General features: G+C 37.9%; 4 protein-coding genes across 4 annotated transcripts in view; 2 read left to right on the top strand and 2 right to left on the bottom strand.

Moving 5' to 3' along the window:
- Positions 1-658, top strand: part of LOC110012822 (transcription factor TCP11-like) — a 1,387-nt gene extending 729 nt beyond the window's left edge. The window contains exon 2 of the mRNA XM_020697795.1: positions 71-658. Within this exon, the coding sequence (XP_020553454.1) occupies positions 71-404 (334 nt within the window). The 3' untranslated portion in view covers positions 405-658. The remainder of the gene's footprint in view (positions 1-70) is intronic.
- Positions 1,517-7,915, bottom strand: LOC105174286. Its single transcript, XM_011096333.2, has 11 exons — positions 7,744-7,915; positions 4,990-5,405; positions 4,735-4,901; positions 4,346-4,419; positions 3,584-3,638; positions 3,005-3,079; positions 2,811-2,884; positions 2,666-2,714; positions 2,476-2,560; positions 2,078-2,134; positions 1,517-1,744 (listed from the first exon to the last, which is right to left on the bottom strand). Exons 2-11 carry the CDS (start codon positions 5,303-5,305, stop codon positions 1,683-1,685), a joined length of 1,014 nt encoding a protein of 337 aa, XP_011094635.1. The 5' UTR covers positions 5,306-5,405; positions 7,744-7,915; the 3' UTR covers positions 1,517-1,682.
- On the bottom strand, positions 10,102-14,331 carry LOC105174287 (probable serine/threonine-protein kinase PBL19). Its single transcript, XM_011096335.2, has 5 exons — positions 13,944-14,331; positions 12,530-12,930; positions 11,711-11,971; positions 11,354-11,476; positions 10,102-11,252 (listed from the first exon to the last, which is right to left on the bottom strand). The coding sequence occupies exons 2-5, from the start codon at positions 12,905-12,907 to the stop codon at positions 10,737-10,739; spliced, it is 1,278 nt and encodes a 425-aa protein (XP_011094637.1). The 5' UTR covers positions 12,908-12,930; positions 13,944-14,331; the 3' UTR covers positions 10,102-10,736.
- Positions 14,491-16,460, top strand: part of LOC105174289 (putative white-brown complex homolog protein 30) — a gene marked incomplete in the record, with an annotated part of 7,384 nt that continues 5,414 nt past the window's right edge. The window contains 5 exon segments of the mRNA XM_011096338.2: positions 14,491-15,275; positions 15,351-15,427; positions 15,682-15,954; positions 16,202-16,265; positions 16,369-16,460. Coding sequence (XP_011094640.1) covers positions 15,028-15,275; positions 15,351-15,427; positions 15,682-15,954; positions 16,202-16,265; positions 16,369-16,460 — 754 coding nt within the window.

Below are 16,460 nucleotides of genomic sequence, written 5' to 3' on the forward strand. Positions count from 1 at the left end.
CCCCCGGTCCCCACGGCGAACCCATGTAGGGCCTCCTGCGCCAAGCCGAGCCTTCCATAATCGCCGCCACCGGAACCGGCACACTTCCCGCTGAGGCCATCTCCACCTCCTCCGGCTCCCTCCCCCCGCCCCGTCCCGCGGCCACCGTTCAAGCGGCAGCAAGCAGGTCGACCCAGTCGCTAACCATGGTGGCCCAACCGGTGTCATCCGTGATAGCCGGTAACATGTTCACGGTTCCTCCACCACCGCCGAGCTGCAGGCTGGACCTGTGCCAGCCATCGACGCCAATGGAGTTGGAGTTCCTTCGAAATGGGTACCGCCACATGCCGTTTACAGCGTTGCTGCTGCAGCCGGCAACGGTGGAAGAAGAGGCCGAGGAGAGGCATTCCGGGGATCACCAATAGATAGATTCTAAGCTATCTACTACAACTGTAGAAGTAATTAGCAATTAGTTTATCTATAAGAAAGGATATCATATTTTTGTGTTTTATTATATGGCTAAAAAAGAAAAAAAGTGGGGCCTCTTGGGAATTTAGGTGGAGATATCTTCTCATGTCTTTTCGATAATTGGGAATTTTGTACTTTGATGGGTAAATGATGAAAATGCGAATGAAAAAGACGTATACCATTGGCAATCTAATCAGTGAAAAGGCAAAAATTCTACACCGCTTTTACTATACTATATCAATATTTCCAAAGTTGAATTACTGCTGTTAGTTTCATGTGTTTGGAAAAGGCTATGGTTTTTATTTATTGTTAGGAGGAATTAATGATGTGAAGAAAAGACCGGCTTTAATCATGGGGAAAAGTTACTTGTATGCAGAAGAATGAACAACCCTGGCCTGAGACAATCATTGTGGGTTCCTATTCCATGGATCGGGACTGGGTCCAGGTGAAATCTAGTTTTTACTTTCCAGCAGCCGACGGTGGGTTTGGTTTGACAACTACGGGGTGTAAATGGTAATTCAATTGTGGTGTTGGCAGGTGAGAAAATAGTATATTTATTTATTTGAGTTGAACCACGACCATGGACCAGTAGGTTGCCACATCCGAGAAACGTAGAGGAAAAGGGTGAACAGTACCATAATACTATGAATAGAATGTTATTGTCAACAAGTTTCCATTTGCTTGACTTCATTATTTTGCTGCATTCCGGACATACATTCAGTTGCCCGAAGTATATGCAGATCAAACACTAGGAAAAACTTTAATACCGGGTATATCTCTTTGGTGGATTCTGAGCCAGGAATGGACCATCATGCTAAACCTCATGGGCATCAGTTTGATATTAGAAATGGTCATCAAAAGATTAAATGCATGCTCTCCGTCCCAATTATGCTCTCAGACCCAATTGTGCTCTCAACAGAAGTGCAGGATACAAGTGCAATAAGGAGAGGGGTTCAAATTTGCGAAGGGCGACATAGAAGAAGTAACCTGGAAAGTCTTGAAATGTTCACTGTTTGCGAAAAGGGTGGAAAGATTACGTCATAAGGAGGCTGTGAGCATACTGAAGTAGTAGCACACTAGTAAAAATAATGATGTATAAATTAATATTATAATAGTGTAATTATAAGAGAACATATAAAGTAACGAATAAAGATAAACATCTTCACAATGAGGACTGTACAACTGAGGCAAGGGTGCCGCCACGTTGAGAAAGCAGTATATGATTCATAACATGTCTACTGCTTGTTACGAAAGCTCCACCACTTTTTCTTCCTCTTAAAATCAGTTGGAGGCAGATCTGACCAATAAAAATTAATTTTTATCATATTAGTATAGGATGCCAAAAAAGTTCTCTGAAGATACCACGATTCAGACACCATGAAAATCTACAGTTTATACTTCTGTTTCTAGCCAAGGCAAAATGCAGTTGTTTGGGTTCAAATGCTTATAACAGATAACTTATGGGCTTGAGCGTGGGTGAAATTGTCTGTATAAGTCATCAACTGGTGATGTGAGTATTAGGCAGAACGCATTCATGCAACTAAATCATAATGGTTTAGCAAAAGCATGCATCTCGCTCTTGTCCGATCCCCACTCTCATTAAATCATGACAAAAAGAAACGAGATTTACCTCCTTGAGGATAGATTGAGTTGTAATGTACTTCAGCCCAGAAGCTCAAGTATATGACTGCACAAGAAGACACAAATATTGAATTTAATCCGTAGTGATCCGGACACATATATGATCGAACACATATCATCATGCACACACATACAACTAGGGAAATCGAACAAAAAAAAAACAAGAATTGATAAGAGAAGGGGAATGGATATTGTAAAAATAAATGAATGGCAGACAAGGATATGTTGGGTTTTGTGAAGCTGACAAGAGAAAGCATCTCACAAGATCCCAACTACCGAACACTAGGTGCAGCAATTATGATATACCAATTTCCAACAAGAACTACCGATTATTATTATCAAGTAACAGAATAAAATCAAGTAATGCTAAGAAAACCAAATAGTAACCTCTTTTGGACTTCTGGTCTTTGGGAAGAATCTCGATGTAGCAGGTATCTTTAAATGAAGTTACTACAAGAATTCTCACACCATACTGTCAAAAGGAAAAGAGCCAGTCTAAGTTCTTATAGCAAGTACATATACTCCATAAGAAAAAGGACAAACACGCCAGACTTGGTTAAGGTAAGGCTATCATTACCGAATCTGCAGCAGCCTGGAGTGTGACATGATCACCCCACTCGCCACTCCTGGCCATTAAACATGCAAACAGAATAGGAGTTCAAGGTGCTAAAAAGAAAAATGACAACAAGGGGGAAGATGAAAATCAAGATGAAGAACTATACTTGGACATCCTTTTCAGATATTCAGCATATTCCATGGGAACATAGCCCTCATACATCTCGGGATGGGCTTTAAGCTTAAAATACGAAACCAACACACAGGAAGATGTCAGATTTACGACTACAAAAATGAACCACCAGAATGTAACCAGATCAGAGAACAAAAAAGAAGAATATTTCTTTACAACTACAACCACCTGACGGACAACTTGTTTTCTCACAAATTTGTGGTGTTCAGGAGTCCGATAAAACTGATCAGATAGAGCTCGAAACTGCAGGAAAACCATAATGATTGAGTTGGAATTCCATCAAATTGTAGAAATATAACAATGGTCAATAAGCACATGACGGCATATGTGTTTACTTAGAACTCATTTTAAGGTGAAAAGGTCAAGCCATAGGCTTTAGCATCACCTGCTTATTATTAAATTAGCAAGACATAATGGAGATGAGAATAACTCATAGTTTTCATCATGATTCAGTTTAACTATAACAAGTCTATAATGGATATGAGAAAACTTCTTAGTCTTTACATGGTCTTGTGTTATTGATAACAAGTCTGTAATGGCAATGAGGAAAAATCTCTGTAATCTCCAAATGGTCTTTGTTTTAGCATATAGCAAGCGATAAAAGTTTATCTCCATGTGATCTGGTTGTTTGTTATAATTCTACTAGAACATTTTGGCCAAGTATTACGTTGCAACAATAGATTGCAAGAATGATAACTGCAATGTCTAATTGGACTCAAAACAAGGCAAAAGACAGAGAAAACTAACCTGACAGTTTCCATCTCCTTGAACTTTGTGCTCAATCAAGTCATATAACTGTAACCTGAAACAGAATCACCACCCAAGATCAATTTGAAAAATGTGCTACACCAATTTATGATCATGAAAATAATATATCTCCATGATCTATTCCAGCAAAAAGTGCAACCAGAAAATGAGAAAATCATAGCAAGAGATGAGGGTCCACTGCAAAGTTAGGCATCGTCTAGGGCTTCATTTGCACCCCAATTTCGCCTTTTTCACTCCAAAATCAAGTGCAGGAAGGTAATGTAAATTTCCAATCCAGTCCTTATAGACACTATAAACTGCAGCCATCTTTAACACTTTGTTGGTCCACCACAATTCCTCACGACGCTAAACAAGCTTACTGAGAAGTATTCTGCTTAAATACCCTTGAAGTCAGCTGAAAGGAAAACTTTTTGGTGGCTTATGAACTCTTCTCTCTGAAAAAGCTGACTTGGCTAGTTTGGTATAGGTCATTTTCAATGGGTATTTAGACAAAAGAAGATTATTTTACACAATGTAGGGTGATCAAGGATGCAGGTGCGGGCATACAGCACAAGAGCAAGGAGATACACATTAAGGAGGGTTTTTTTTTTCTTTTTTTTTTGGTTGATGAAAATACACATATTAAGGACATTAATTGACAAAGACATTGACGAACATAGGAACAGGAAAGGACAGCTACACACCTAAAGCACCAGGTGTAATTTGATATTCTAAGCCAACACAAGAGGGGATCAGAAATACCTATCTAGCAGCCTTTGATGGTCAGATGTCGCTTCATCAACTGAAGGTATGTCTCCATTAATTCTTGGAATATGCTGCATAGTACCAATAAAACACTTGAATATCATTTGAAGAACTTCTTAAAGAAATTGAAATTATGTCCTATCACACAAACTACAAGATTTTGACAGTTGATACTTTAAAGTTTGAGCTGCACTCAGTTCTCGATATATTAGGAATATCACATGTGATTCAGCAGTGGCTTGAAACAGATTCAGGATATCTTTTGATTTGCCATAGCATCAGATGCCTAAGAATACATAATACAACCTTCTCAAAAGAGTCCTCAAGAATCTTTAAGTGCAATACAAACTTGGATACATTTGCAAATTTACAGAGCTGGAACTTACAGGAACAGGTACCATTTGGTACAGCCTCTTTTCAACTTCTCCATCAAGGTCAGACTCATCAGTTATGTCCAAAGTATAAGAGTAATCATCTCCATCACATGATCGATCTCCAGGACTGGAGCATACACTTCCCACATGATGAGTCTCATGCAAGTGACCGTCTTGACCTGCAAATTTTGTAGGTTTCTCAGGAATTTATTATAATATAATCTAGCCTGAGATAACCACACAAGAACCAACTGAAGAAAGACATACCAAGATAATAGTTATTTGAAGAATTATGCCAATTTGGGACAACAGAGGAACTTTGCGAGTATTCCTCCCCAGAATGTGATATTTCAGGTGCTTCTGCAATTGATAATTGTGACAATTCTTCTTGAAGAAGAGAATGTGCAATAATCTCATCGGTGTCAATGTTGCCACACTCTGTATCACAATGATTATCTGTAATGTACTGTTCATGGCAAATTTTCACATCATGTTGAGTGCTGTCTCCATAATAATTGTTACTGAAAATATTGTCGAAGTTGAAAAAGCTCCAAGGAGCAGCATCTGATTCTGGCTCATGCATTTTTTATTTCTTCCACTGAGTGCTTTCAGACCAAAACGTGCATTCAACCAATGAACAATGCAGTAATACCCAGCTTTTCTGCTTCTGTTAAATCCCCCAGCTAAAATAGGGAAGAGATAAATTATTCAGTTAGTGACAGGAGTAGCAAATATTGGTACGTATAAGTAGAACTCTTTGAATACTGTCAGCTCGAGCAAACAGCAACAAGACTCTGGTTGGTTGTCCCCTCAGAAATTTGAACCTCATGACGGTATTTTTATATAATCAACTTCGTCATACCCTCTTAATACAAATTAACCCTATTTACTCTTCAGGATGTAGCAAATAAAGTTGCATTCCTAAAACAGAAATTTATTTTCCCAAGCACATCCTCAGAGTAACAACATGGACTCGTTTATACTTAACAACAAACTTTAAAAGGCAAAATGTCCAAAGACATCCAAAAGGTTCACTTTTCCACTTGCTTCCAAAACTAAATGTTCAAACAAGGACAATAATATTGGGACGGAGGGTATATCACTTAGGGGAAGACAGAAGGATACAAAAAGTCTCATCCGTCATAAAGTACAAGTTATACAACTCATGAGGCATTAGAGAACCATATTCTTATAAATCCCTCCTTCCAAGGACCTCCGGACCTACGGCTATGCAAATGAAAATCAAGCATTTTTCTTTTACATAAATCAAGTACAATTAATACTGTTCTAGAAACTGATTAGCTGGCTATATTAATCTGGAAAATATTGGACTACTTGTTAAAAGATGACAAGTACAAAAGGCACTTATATACAAACCAAATCTAAAAATCACTTGTATAGAAGATAACGCAATCTACCCCTGAAGCTATTAGGCCCTAAGTACCTCACCCATTAAAAATATATACACAAATGTGGATATGGTCGAAAAAGCCATACTTATATACAAACCAAATCTAACGTTTGCAAAAAAATACGAAAATACAAAAATAAATGAACATATGAATTCTTGGAATTTATTTAACAACTGCTAACACCAAGGTTAAGCACAGATTATGGAATTAATCCAGATTTTTCTTTTGTTCTACAATGGATGTAAGAATTACTCACTAAAGTATTTTTCAAAGTATGTCAAAAGTCCAAATATGGTCTGTAATGAAGAGTGTCCTTATGCTGAAAGTATTAGATTTGCGCTTTAGAGCTTGGCTTCATATCCCGCAATTGCTCAATGTAAATCCAAAAGGTGTTAAATGTCCGAAAAATAAACTCAAATGTCCAAATACATCAGAAATAATAAGATTTCTCGGGAAATTTTGGGTCAAGGCATGATATCGAATAGATCACAACTACATGAAAATATAGTAGTATCTCTGAGGATCAAATGTCCATCAACTCAACATTGTTCTTTGTTAATCATCTGATAAAGCCAAATCTGTCTCCTTTAGTTTAACTTACAAAACAGCCCCATAAATAATTCAAGAAGAGGATGCCAAGGGTTCATCACGTTTTACTTGTTGAAGCTTGTAGATAAATTCCAGAATACCATCTGCATATAGAAATCTCTCAAAACTATTTCCAAGAATATGGACACATCCACGGAAAAGATTGATTGACTGATCAGATCCATACACATTAAAGCTATAGTTAACCTAAAACTCTTTATCCACAAAGCAAGAGTTTTCCTAACGCCTTTGATTTCTGTGAGGAATTAGAGGCTCTTAAAAAAATGAATCATGGAAAAACTGGTTCACATATGTGATCTATTGCCATTGAGAGAAGGAAAGTATCACCAAAGCCATAAGATTATAAGCAATTGAAAGGAGATGTGTTCTTTAATATACTTTCACTACCCACAGTCAAAAAAACACAACTGAGAGTTGATCAAGAGCTAAGCATATGCAAATTCAGATTGTTCTCTAATAGATGCATATCTTTATAACTGGTGATTTTTCCAAAGGTTCACTTATCCAATCACGGCTAGCTTAACGCTCCAAAACTTATCTTCAGTAAAAAATTCACAGTAAATTTTTCAATATCAAATTCCAATGCTCAAGAAATCTGGAAACTTCAAAAGTAAACAGTAGAATTCGTGATTAATTTTTAAAGAAAAGGTCTAGCAAGCTGCAAGCAGCACTATCATTCATATAAAGAGAGAAAAAGTTGAAGAGGAAAAAAAAAAGGTGCAATTAAAGGATCATCCTTGAATATACCTAAATCTCTTCCAGAACTGATTATTTAATCAAACGATCAACACACAATCAAAATATGCTCATATTCAGCAAACTAATTGAATAGTACGGGCGTAATTGAGAATAAATATATTCATAGAGTCGAAGCATATCAGCATCCAGAAGAATCCGAAACTTCGAACCAAAGCAATTCCAAATCGCAGTTGAAATCCACTAGAAACTAAACAAAAAGATCAATCAACGTCACAATGAATTCCACAAACACGAAACTCACCTTCAATTCAATTCCAGTAACTCGCCTGAAAAAATCACAACTGAAATGTATACACTTGGTGCAACTACGTGTAAGTATATACACATAGAAAACGCGTTCCGCAACTGTATGAGGGGTGCGTGTACTAGATAGATAGAGAGAGAGAGAGAGAGAGAGAGAGAGAGAGAGAGAGAGAGAGAGAGAGAGAGAGAGAGAGAGAGAGAGAGAGAGAGAGGATAACAATGCAAATGGGAAGAGGAAAAAGGAGACGTGGGATTTGAAGTGGTTTATATACAGTTTGGGTAAGGAGGGGACAGTGGAATTGTTAAAGATCGAACAAGTTGAGGGGAGAAAGCGCATTGGTGAATGGCGTACGGAAGCTTTCCAAACGCTTTATGGATGGCTGCCGCCTGCCCTTTCAGTGCATCCAAACATACCCTTCATTTAATCGCTCTTTCCTTCAACTGCTAATGGGTCCTCAATTTAGGTAACAACAACATTGACATCACTGTTTTGCGTGTTAGTAGAATTGCCAAACTGTTGCGTGTTTATCACCACCTGCTGCTTCCCACTATCCAATTTTAGATTATCAGATAATTATTTTTAAAATATTTTTTATTAGTTAAAAATGAAAAAAAAAAAGAAGGGTAAAGACAGATAAACTTGAGATATGGACAACACAATTTATCCCCTATCTTGATTTAAGAGCACCATAAACCTTTTACCATGGAAATCATCGAATGATTCGTTATTCATCTTATTTGATTCGGATCACTACAGATTAAATTCAATTTTTTAAAAAAATCTCAGCATATTAACATAATTAATTAATTTATTTTTTAATAATTTAAATTTTTAAATAAAATGTTGGTTTAGCATAATATCACATTTCTGACTAATTAGGTGGACAAATTGGAATTTGCAGCACGACATATGCATCCAGCAATTTAAATAATTTCGCGAGTCTTTACTCTCCTTACTATTTATAGTCGGAGGCAGGCAGCCACAATCACGACACTTTGGCATGAAATTCAACAAATTCTTGATACGTACAAGGCGGCGGATCTGCACTCAAAACAACCATGCCTCAATTATTATATTAGTTAATTAAAGATTTTTTAATTTTTTTTTTTTGGGTGATTTCTGAGTGTGATGCACTAGATGTTGTTATTTAGGTTTCTATGGGTTGGGTCACAATGTGTGCACATTAATACACTGAAAGCAACAAAAGTAATTAAATATTCTCAAACTTTATGATTCATGGTTTGATATTTTGATCAAATATTATGTGCCGTCCTAATTGACAAAAACACAGTTAGGTAGGCCTATATGTATCCTATAAAGAATTTGTTTGGTCGGGTATGGGTGCAAAAGGCAAATGGACTCTCAGCTTCTTAATGGAAATGTTGAAAATAATTCATGCCTATTCGATTCCACGTGTAATTCAATACTATATTTTTGTTTATTGTCTCTTAAGTAATAATCAAATAATTCAATTCAATTTGATTTCACGTGTGATGGAGAGATGAGTATTTTTTTTTATTTATTGGGGGACAAAAATTTAGACGATTTCAGTTTTGATCAATCAAAAATAATTTATTTTTATCGATTAAATCAATAAGTATTGGCTGATCAAAAGATGAGGAATGGTTCTGTTACTTCTGTATCAGGATTTCAGTACTTTGGTGTGGGGATGGGATGTTGAAATAGACGTAGCACGTAGATAATTGGTAAGTGTTCTTTCTTGTCTTTGCTTCTGCGCCAGCGCTTCCGTTTGAACATTGACGTTTATCTAGGCGGCAAGCAAGCAAGAAAGACATACTTGGCCTTGTACGCATGAAACCCATTGGATTCTTTTCTTGCAGCAAATAACCATCTTTTTCCTCCATCCAATTCCACTCGACTCTGCTCCAACCTCAGTTTCTTCGAGGAACGCTCATCCGCCGTCACATTTAGTTAGAAATGCGTTGTTTTTAGAGGCCAGAATGGACCTTTTTTTTTTTTTTTTTGATATTAATGCTAGGTTGAAAATATTAAACTATTAATATTAAATAAATTTTCTTTTTAACATTTTAAATTTTTAGATGAAGTGATCGTCGTGATACCAAGTCGGATCAATTAAGAGGTTTTAAGTTCATAACATCAAATTTTATTACCACCTAATTAGAAATTAAAAAATTTCTCGCGCAGAGCGTACACCTCAAAAAGCATGTTAAAATATTAATATTAAATGATTATTCTTTTTAATAATTGAGAAAGAGAAGTACTTGAAATGAAACGATGGTTTAACGAAAAATGATAACAAAATTAAAATTGAGCCCATATCCGTGTCGATTAGTATTAGATCATGATATATATTAAACTACTAACATGACATAATTCACACTGTTTAAATATTTTATACTTATAAAAGAAACAACTTTTACAATTAATACATCAATGCTTGAACTCTAATTACACATGTTCACCAAATAAAGGCACCTATCAGTCTTTGGGATTCTTCCCTTCCTAAGTCGGAGGGTTTTGATCCTGATCCTACACGCGCCAATAAGCACTCCAAGTTGCACTTTCCGCGGTTGATTCAACAACAATAATGTGAATTTTTCTCACTCGAGAAAATATACAGATTTATTTCCGGACAGCAATTTGTCCCAAGCACAACAAACACTTGCTCAGGTGCACATCATATGTCCTAACAAAGACAATACAAGCAAATTTCCAACTCATATACCTACCCTGAATCATTTCCACCCAGAACTTTTGGTGTTTATAGAGACTAAAGAAGTCCCTCGAGCAGGGAGCCGAATAGCATCTCAAGTCAATGCTCGATCTAAATGTCCGTTTGCAGCAGAAAGTTACACCAGTGACAGCACAAGCCAACGAAAGTCGAGCAAGTCCATTGTGTTGGCCATCGATGAATTTCAACAAGTTACTAGCGTCTTACACTACTAAAAACTCTTCTTCATGTACTCAAAAGAACGTGTCAATCCTACTATACTCCTGAACATTTGGGGTCAGCATGTCTTCACGAGCTTTGATGACCACACACGGACCAGCCAGCCACCGTCCCCGATTTTCATGTCTGCGATCCTTCTTTTACCTTTAGCTTCAGGTTCCTCAAACTTTTTTTTTTGCTCTTTACTCATCAAAGGTGGTTGGGGATTGCCTGTACCGTTTGTTCCCTCTACAACTTGGTTAATCATTTCCAGAACTTCGCTCATCTTTGGCCGTGTTTTCTGGAGTCTGGCCAAGCAGCGATTAGCTACAAGCGAGAGTTTGTGAGCTGATTTAAGTATTTGCTTCCCTTCAAGCCTTGGATCCAATATCTGCTGAAACTTCTTGGCATCTGATAGGTATGGTTTTACCCATTCTAAGAGCTTCTGCTCACTTCTGGGGCGGTTCCGATCCAATGGCCGTCTGCCAGTAATGAGCTCGTAGAGGAAGACGCCATAGCTCCATACATCGCTCTTTGATGTGAGACGACCAGTTTGAATGTATTCGGGAGCTGCATAACCCATGGTCCCGACAACCTGAGACATATATGTATTTGTTGAACATGATATAACTGGAAGTGGATTACGTAATACAAAATTTTTACATGCTATAAACAGCTGTAAGGCATTGAGCATACCGCAGTCGATACATGGGTTAGTCCCTCTGGAGGTCCCAGTCGAGCCAATCCAAAGTCTGATAGTTTAGCATTCCATTGCTCATCTAGGAGAATGTTAGAAGATTTGAAATCCCTGAAGATGATCTGAATAAGGAGATGATAAACATTAGTCTTATGCAAGATTACGGATCTGCAAGTTGCATCATGCATTCAAGCTCTAACTACAACACTGATCACACAGACACACAACGGGAGTGGGGGAAAGAGAGGGGCTTTGATGCACAATAGAGCTATCTACGGTAGATAAATAAATTGAATATACTTATTACGGCACTACATCGCACAGAAAATCAGTCGACGTTTATGATAAAGAATGACCTGAAAATCCATTTCCTCATGCAGGTATGCTAAGCCACGTGCAGCATCGAGGGCAATCCTCAGCCTCATAGCCCACGGAAGAGGTGTGACTGACTTAGCTGACAAATGTTCTTCCACGCTTCCATTGGGCATGTATTCATATATCAGAAGTCGTTGGATTCCTCTTTCATCATCCTCAGCACAGTAGCCAACGAGTTTCACGAGATTTGGATGTTCAACAACACCAAGAACATTAACTTCTGTAACCCATTCTTTGTGACCCTGTCAAACATAAGTGGAAGCATTAGTCACTATTAGAATCAAGTTTCAAAAGGGTTCCTTTTTACATTAGGAGACGTTAATAGAGACACTGCATTGAATCCTGACTATCACAAATTCGAGGAACTCATGCAAGAAAGGTCCTTTAAATATCACAAATAGGAGGCACAGGAGCTTTGCCTGGCCTCAAATAGTAAAATGTGCCTGGGAGGATTTTAGGAATATGAGCAACAATTGTCATTTATGGTACAATCTTAAATAATTTCACAACCTCTAACTGTTGCTGGAACCAGGACGGTCTATTATCTTGCCAACTGACCTCATGCTATAATCAGCGCTTCTTTCACGCTATTTGGGTTCTTATTCTTCTATATCAACACAAACCAGAGACATCACTTGTCTTCAGAGAGATTAGGCCATATTTTCTTGCCTATGATAGAAAAAACCTAATACTCGTCGTATAGATCCCACCAGAATTGAAACTAAACTATCATGCACATCAAGAAATTATTTGGAAACAAAAATCTGGATAACAAGAAAACAACACGAAAGAGAATCTACCTGCAGTCCTCTTCTACCAAGTTGTTTTACAGCTACATCAATTTTCTGAGCTGGATCCTCAGAGATCTTCACAATGCCCTTAAAAACACATCCGAATCCCCCTTCCCCAAGTTTGGTAGTGCGGCTGAAATTTTTTGTTGCTTGTTTCAGCTCCGGAAAAGTGAAGACCTTGAGATTACTGGGTCTCTCTGACAAACTTGGGAATTGGCTACGACCTCTGGACTCGGTGCTTTCTTCTGATGCATTCTGAGAATTAAATTCGGATCCAGATTGCCTTATTTCATGATCAGTAAATGAGGACTGCACCGAAGTTGGCCTTGGTGTCTTTGCTTCTTCCCTTTTCTCTCCAATGTGGAATTGGAAGCACTTCATGACCATCAAATGGTTTATAGCACCACTCACTGTCAATACAATAGAGGAAATAATCTAAATATCCTGTAACAGGGCTGATGGTTTAAGAAATTGTTAACAAAGACTACATAGTGTCATATGAAGAGGAAATGCAAATAAATTACATCAACTGCAACAATGAACTTTTTGAAGCAGTTGCCAACAAATAATTTCAATCAGTACGTAGTAGCAGAAACGCCCATCAGTCAAGACCTAGCGTCCAATCCAACCGACAAAACGAATGCTTAACAAAATCATCACTCAGTCATATGTCTAACTATCCAGAAAAGTTCGGCACAGCATCTACTGAGTTACAAATAAGTATCGTCATGCTTTACACCAAACCACAAGAACACATACAACTAGACAAACCATTGTCCATAACAGTTTACAATCCAATTCAACAATTTGATCCCACAAGCACCACGCCAAGCTTTAGAAGGGCAAAACAGATATCCAAAGAAAATTGCGTCCTCGAAGACTTCCCTCGGTATTATCTACTAGTTCTTGTTTTCAACACTGATTCTCTCTCCCTCTGTGTGTGTGTTTGGTGGGGGGAGTTGAGAAGGAATAGGAAAAAACAAACGTTATTACCTATAATCAGTCTGGAAACTCCCTCAGACCATTCCAGCAGGAAACTAACATCACCTACTATGCAAAACTCAAACCCCACCCTTTTTTTTTTTCTTCTTCTTTTTCCAAAAATACAGTTCTGACAATCAAATAAATTTCAAACCGACAAAGGGTATCCACAAACATTCTTAACCTCAGGAAAAGATTCAAAACCCGCATCAAGTGCCGAATTACACCAATAGAAGATTGAAGTTACAGTTAAGATGCCTTATACTTTTTAGAGTTCTCAATCTGATGCCAAAGATTGGTGTTTTTTCTGGTTTCCATAATTTGCAACGAAAAAGTCCAAATTTTCTGTGATTTCTCAATAAATGATCGCATAAAGATTTGAGAACCCAAATTAAATTCTCAATTATACAACGAAAGAACATATCTCTTTGGGAAGAATTACCTTTTGCTCGCCCAGATCCCAGAACTGGAAATCCTTCCTGATTTTGGAAATTACCCAAAAAATTCAATCTTGGACCTGTTTAAACGTCAGAGTTACCCTCAGGGCTCTGCAATGACTTAACAAAGAGAAGTCTTGCACACGGCAACAGCAAACTCATTAAAAGTCTGTCGTACTGCCAATAAGAAAGGAAATACAAATAGCCCACAAAGTACTACAAGAACTAAACTTGACTACACATAATACACACTAAGAAGAAGGGATTTTCCAACTATATACTGTACAGATGTACAACTAAGTCTTTCTTCCTTCTTTTGTTGGAACAACTATGTTCTATCCTACCCTTTTGGGGACAAAGGAAGTATGAAACTAGAAGCTACGTGTGAAGGCGGCCTTTTGAAAGAAGAGGACAACTAGAGAGAGAAAATGTAGGATAGTGGAATTTAGAGGAGAAAAAGTCATCAAAGACAATCTTTGAATTACACGGAGGATTGAACTAGTATACCCGTGTCCATGTTATAACGGCTTTTCATACTTCTATTTTGCTGACAATGTCGTGTATTTCTCTTTGTTTTTTCGGTGATTATATTTTTACCATGATGCCTCTTGAGGTTAACGAACAAGTGGGTAGATTAGATAGATGGGCAGTTAAAATTTTGATATATGTATATTTATTACATTACATTATTATGATTGAGTGACCAATCAGGTGATGGCACCAAAAAACGTATAGAGACACCCTTATGTTTATGTTTTGAGTCCAAAAATTGCGCCATGAATCTCTCCCCGCCAATTCTTCCTCCTAACACCATGGAGCTCTTCCCCAACCCTGCACACCATTCTCACATCTCACCTCCAAGAAAACTTGACCAAAAAAACTTTTTGTATTTTTGGCTCCTCAATCGCCCAGGCCTTGTCATTGATCGTCCATCAATTCTTGGAATGGGTGCTCGAGAAAAGGATTACTTGTGAGGAACTTTGAGCTGGTTGCATCAACGACCATTCTTGGAAGAACACCCTTAATGTGGAAGCTTGTTGTGCGATTCTTGGATGATTCTCCTTATGTACGGGTGTTGTAAGGATTTACATGATTGAAATGAGTGGAATTAGGGTCAATTCCTCTCGAGTTTCATCATTCTTGGTGCTGCTGATATTGGTTATTGTTCTGGGTTGTTCGAGGCGGGTATGGTGTGCGGATGAAGATGAATTTGATGAGTCTGGAAATTCCAAAGCGCTACCTCTTGTTACATCTCTCATCTATAACCAAATTTCGAATCTCACAAGGATATTCAACAAGGAGATTACTGAGACCTTAGGATATTGCACTAAGGATGTGTGAGTTCAATGGTTTCTTTTGTTTCCGGATTTCTTAGTTAGCCAATTTGCTCAAGTTTTTATTTGCTTTCCCAGGGATCGTGATTTGGATGGGGCATTCAAATTCTCCAACAATTTGGACTTTCTCAGTAATTGTGTTAAAGAGACGAAAGGTATTCCAATCTAAGGCTGTAACAATATGTACTGTTTTATGCCAAATCCTGGTTAGTTAAGGCCGTAGATACTTTTTGCGTTTGAAGTATTCAACGTGATGCATGTTATATGCATGGGGGAGATAGGAGATTTGCAGTGAAACAGCTTGTTATTACTGCAAAAGCTGATAGCTCTATATCGGTGAAATTTGTTAGCCTAAGTCTTCTTCATCTTTATATAGTAATTTCTGGAACTGGCTTGGTCATTTCTACAGATGTAACAAAGAGGGTCTGTACAGCAGCAGAAATGAAGTTCTATTTTACTAGTTTTATGAACACAAAGTCAGCTGATGCACAATTCTTAAAACCCAACAGAAACTGCAATTTAACGTCGTGGGTTCCTGGATGTGAGCCTGGCTGGGCTTGTACCATTCCTCAACATGAACAGGTTGACCTCAAAAACTCCAAGGATATTCCTAACAGGGTTCGTGATAGTCAACCTTGCTGCGCAGGTTTTTTCTGCCCTCGAGGCCTCACCTGCATGATTCGTAAGTGCTTAATCTTCTTTATTCTTCAGAAAATTGCCACGCTTTCCGCTTTTCCATACTGATTATCACATGCAAGACTTTCTTGAGTTTGGTCCACATGAATTCGTATGCACCTGGCATAAATATGCTAAAAAAGTTACAAGATGCAAGGCTTAAGTAGTCTGAATTTTGAATGAATCGTTCCAAGATGCAATAACTCAAACTCTTGCAACTGACACACTCTAACTTTGTTCTAAATTTATTGAAGCTTGTCCTTTAGGCTCATATTGCCCGCGTGCAACACTCAACGACGCAACTGGCATATGTGAACCGTAAGTTTATTTTGCAGCTGGAACTTCTGTCTCCACATTTTTGCAGCCTTCGTTACTTGTATGATTAGTTGATACATATTTGGTGTTTAAAAACATATTACAGATATGCATATCAGTTACCTCCTGGTGCAACAAATCACTCTTGCGGCTCAGCAGATATATGGGCGGGTGTAACTAGTAGCGATGAAATATTTT

This window comes from Sesamum indicum, linkage group LG11 (genome assembly GCF_000512975.1).
Source record: "Sesamum indicum cultivar Zhongzhi No. 13 linkage group LG11, S_indicum_v1.0, whole genome shotgun sequence".
NCBI lineage: Eukaryota > Viridiplantae > Streptophyta > Magnoliopsida > Lamiales > Pedaliaceae > Sesamum > Sesamum indicum.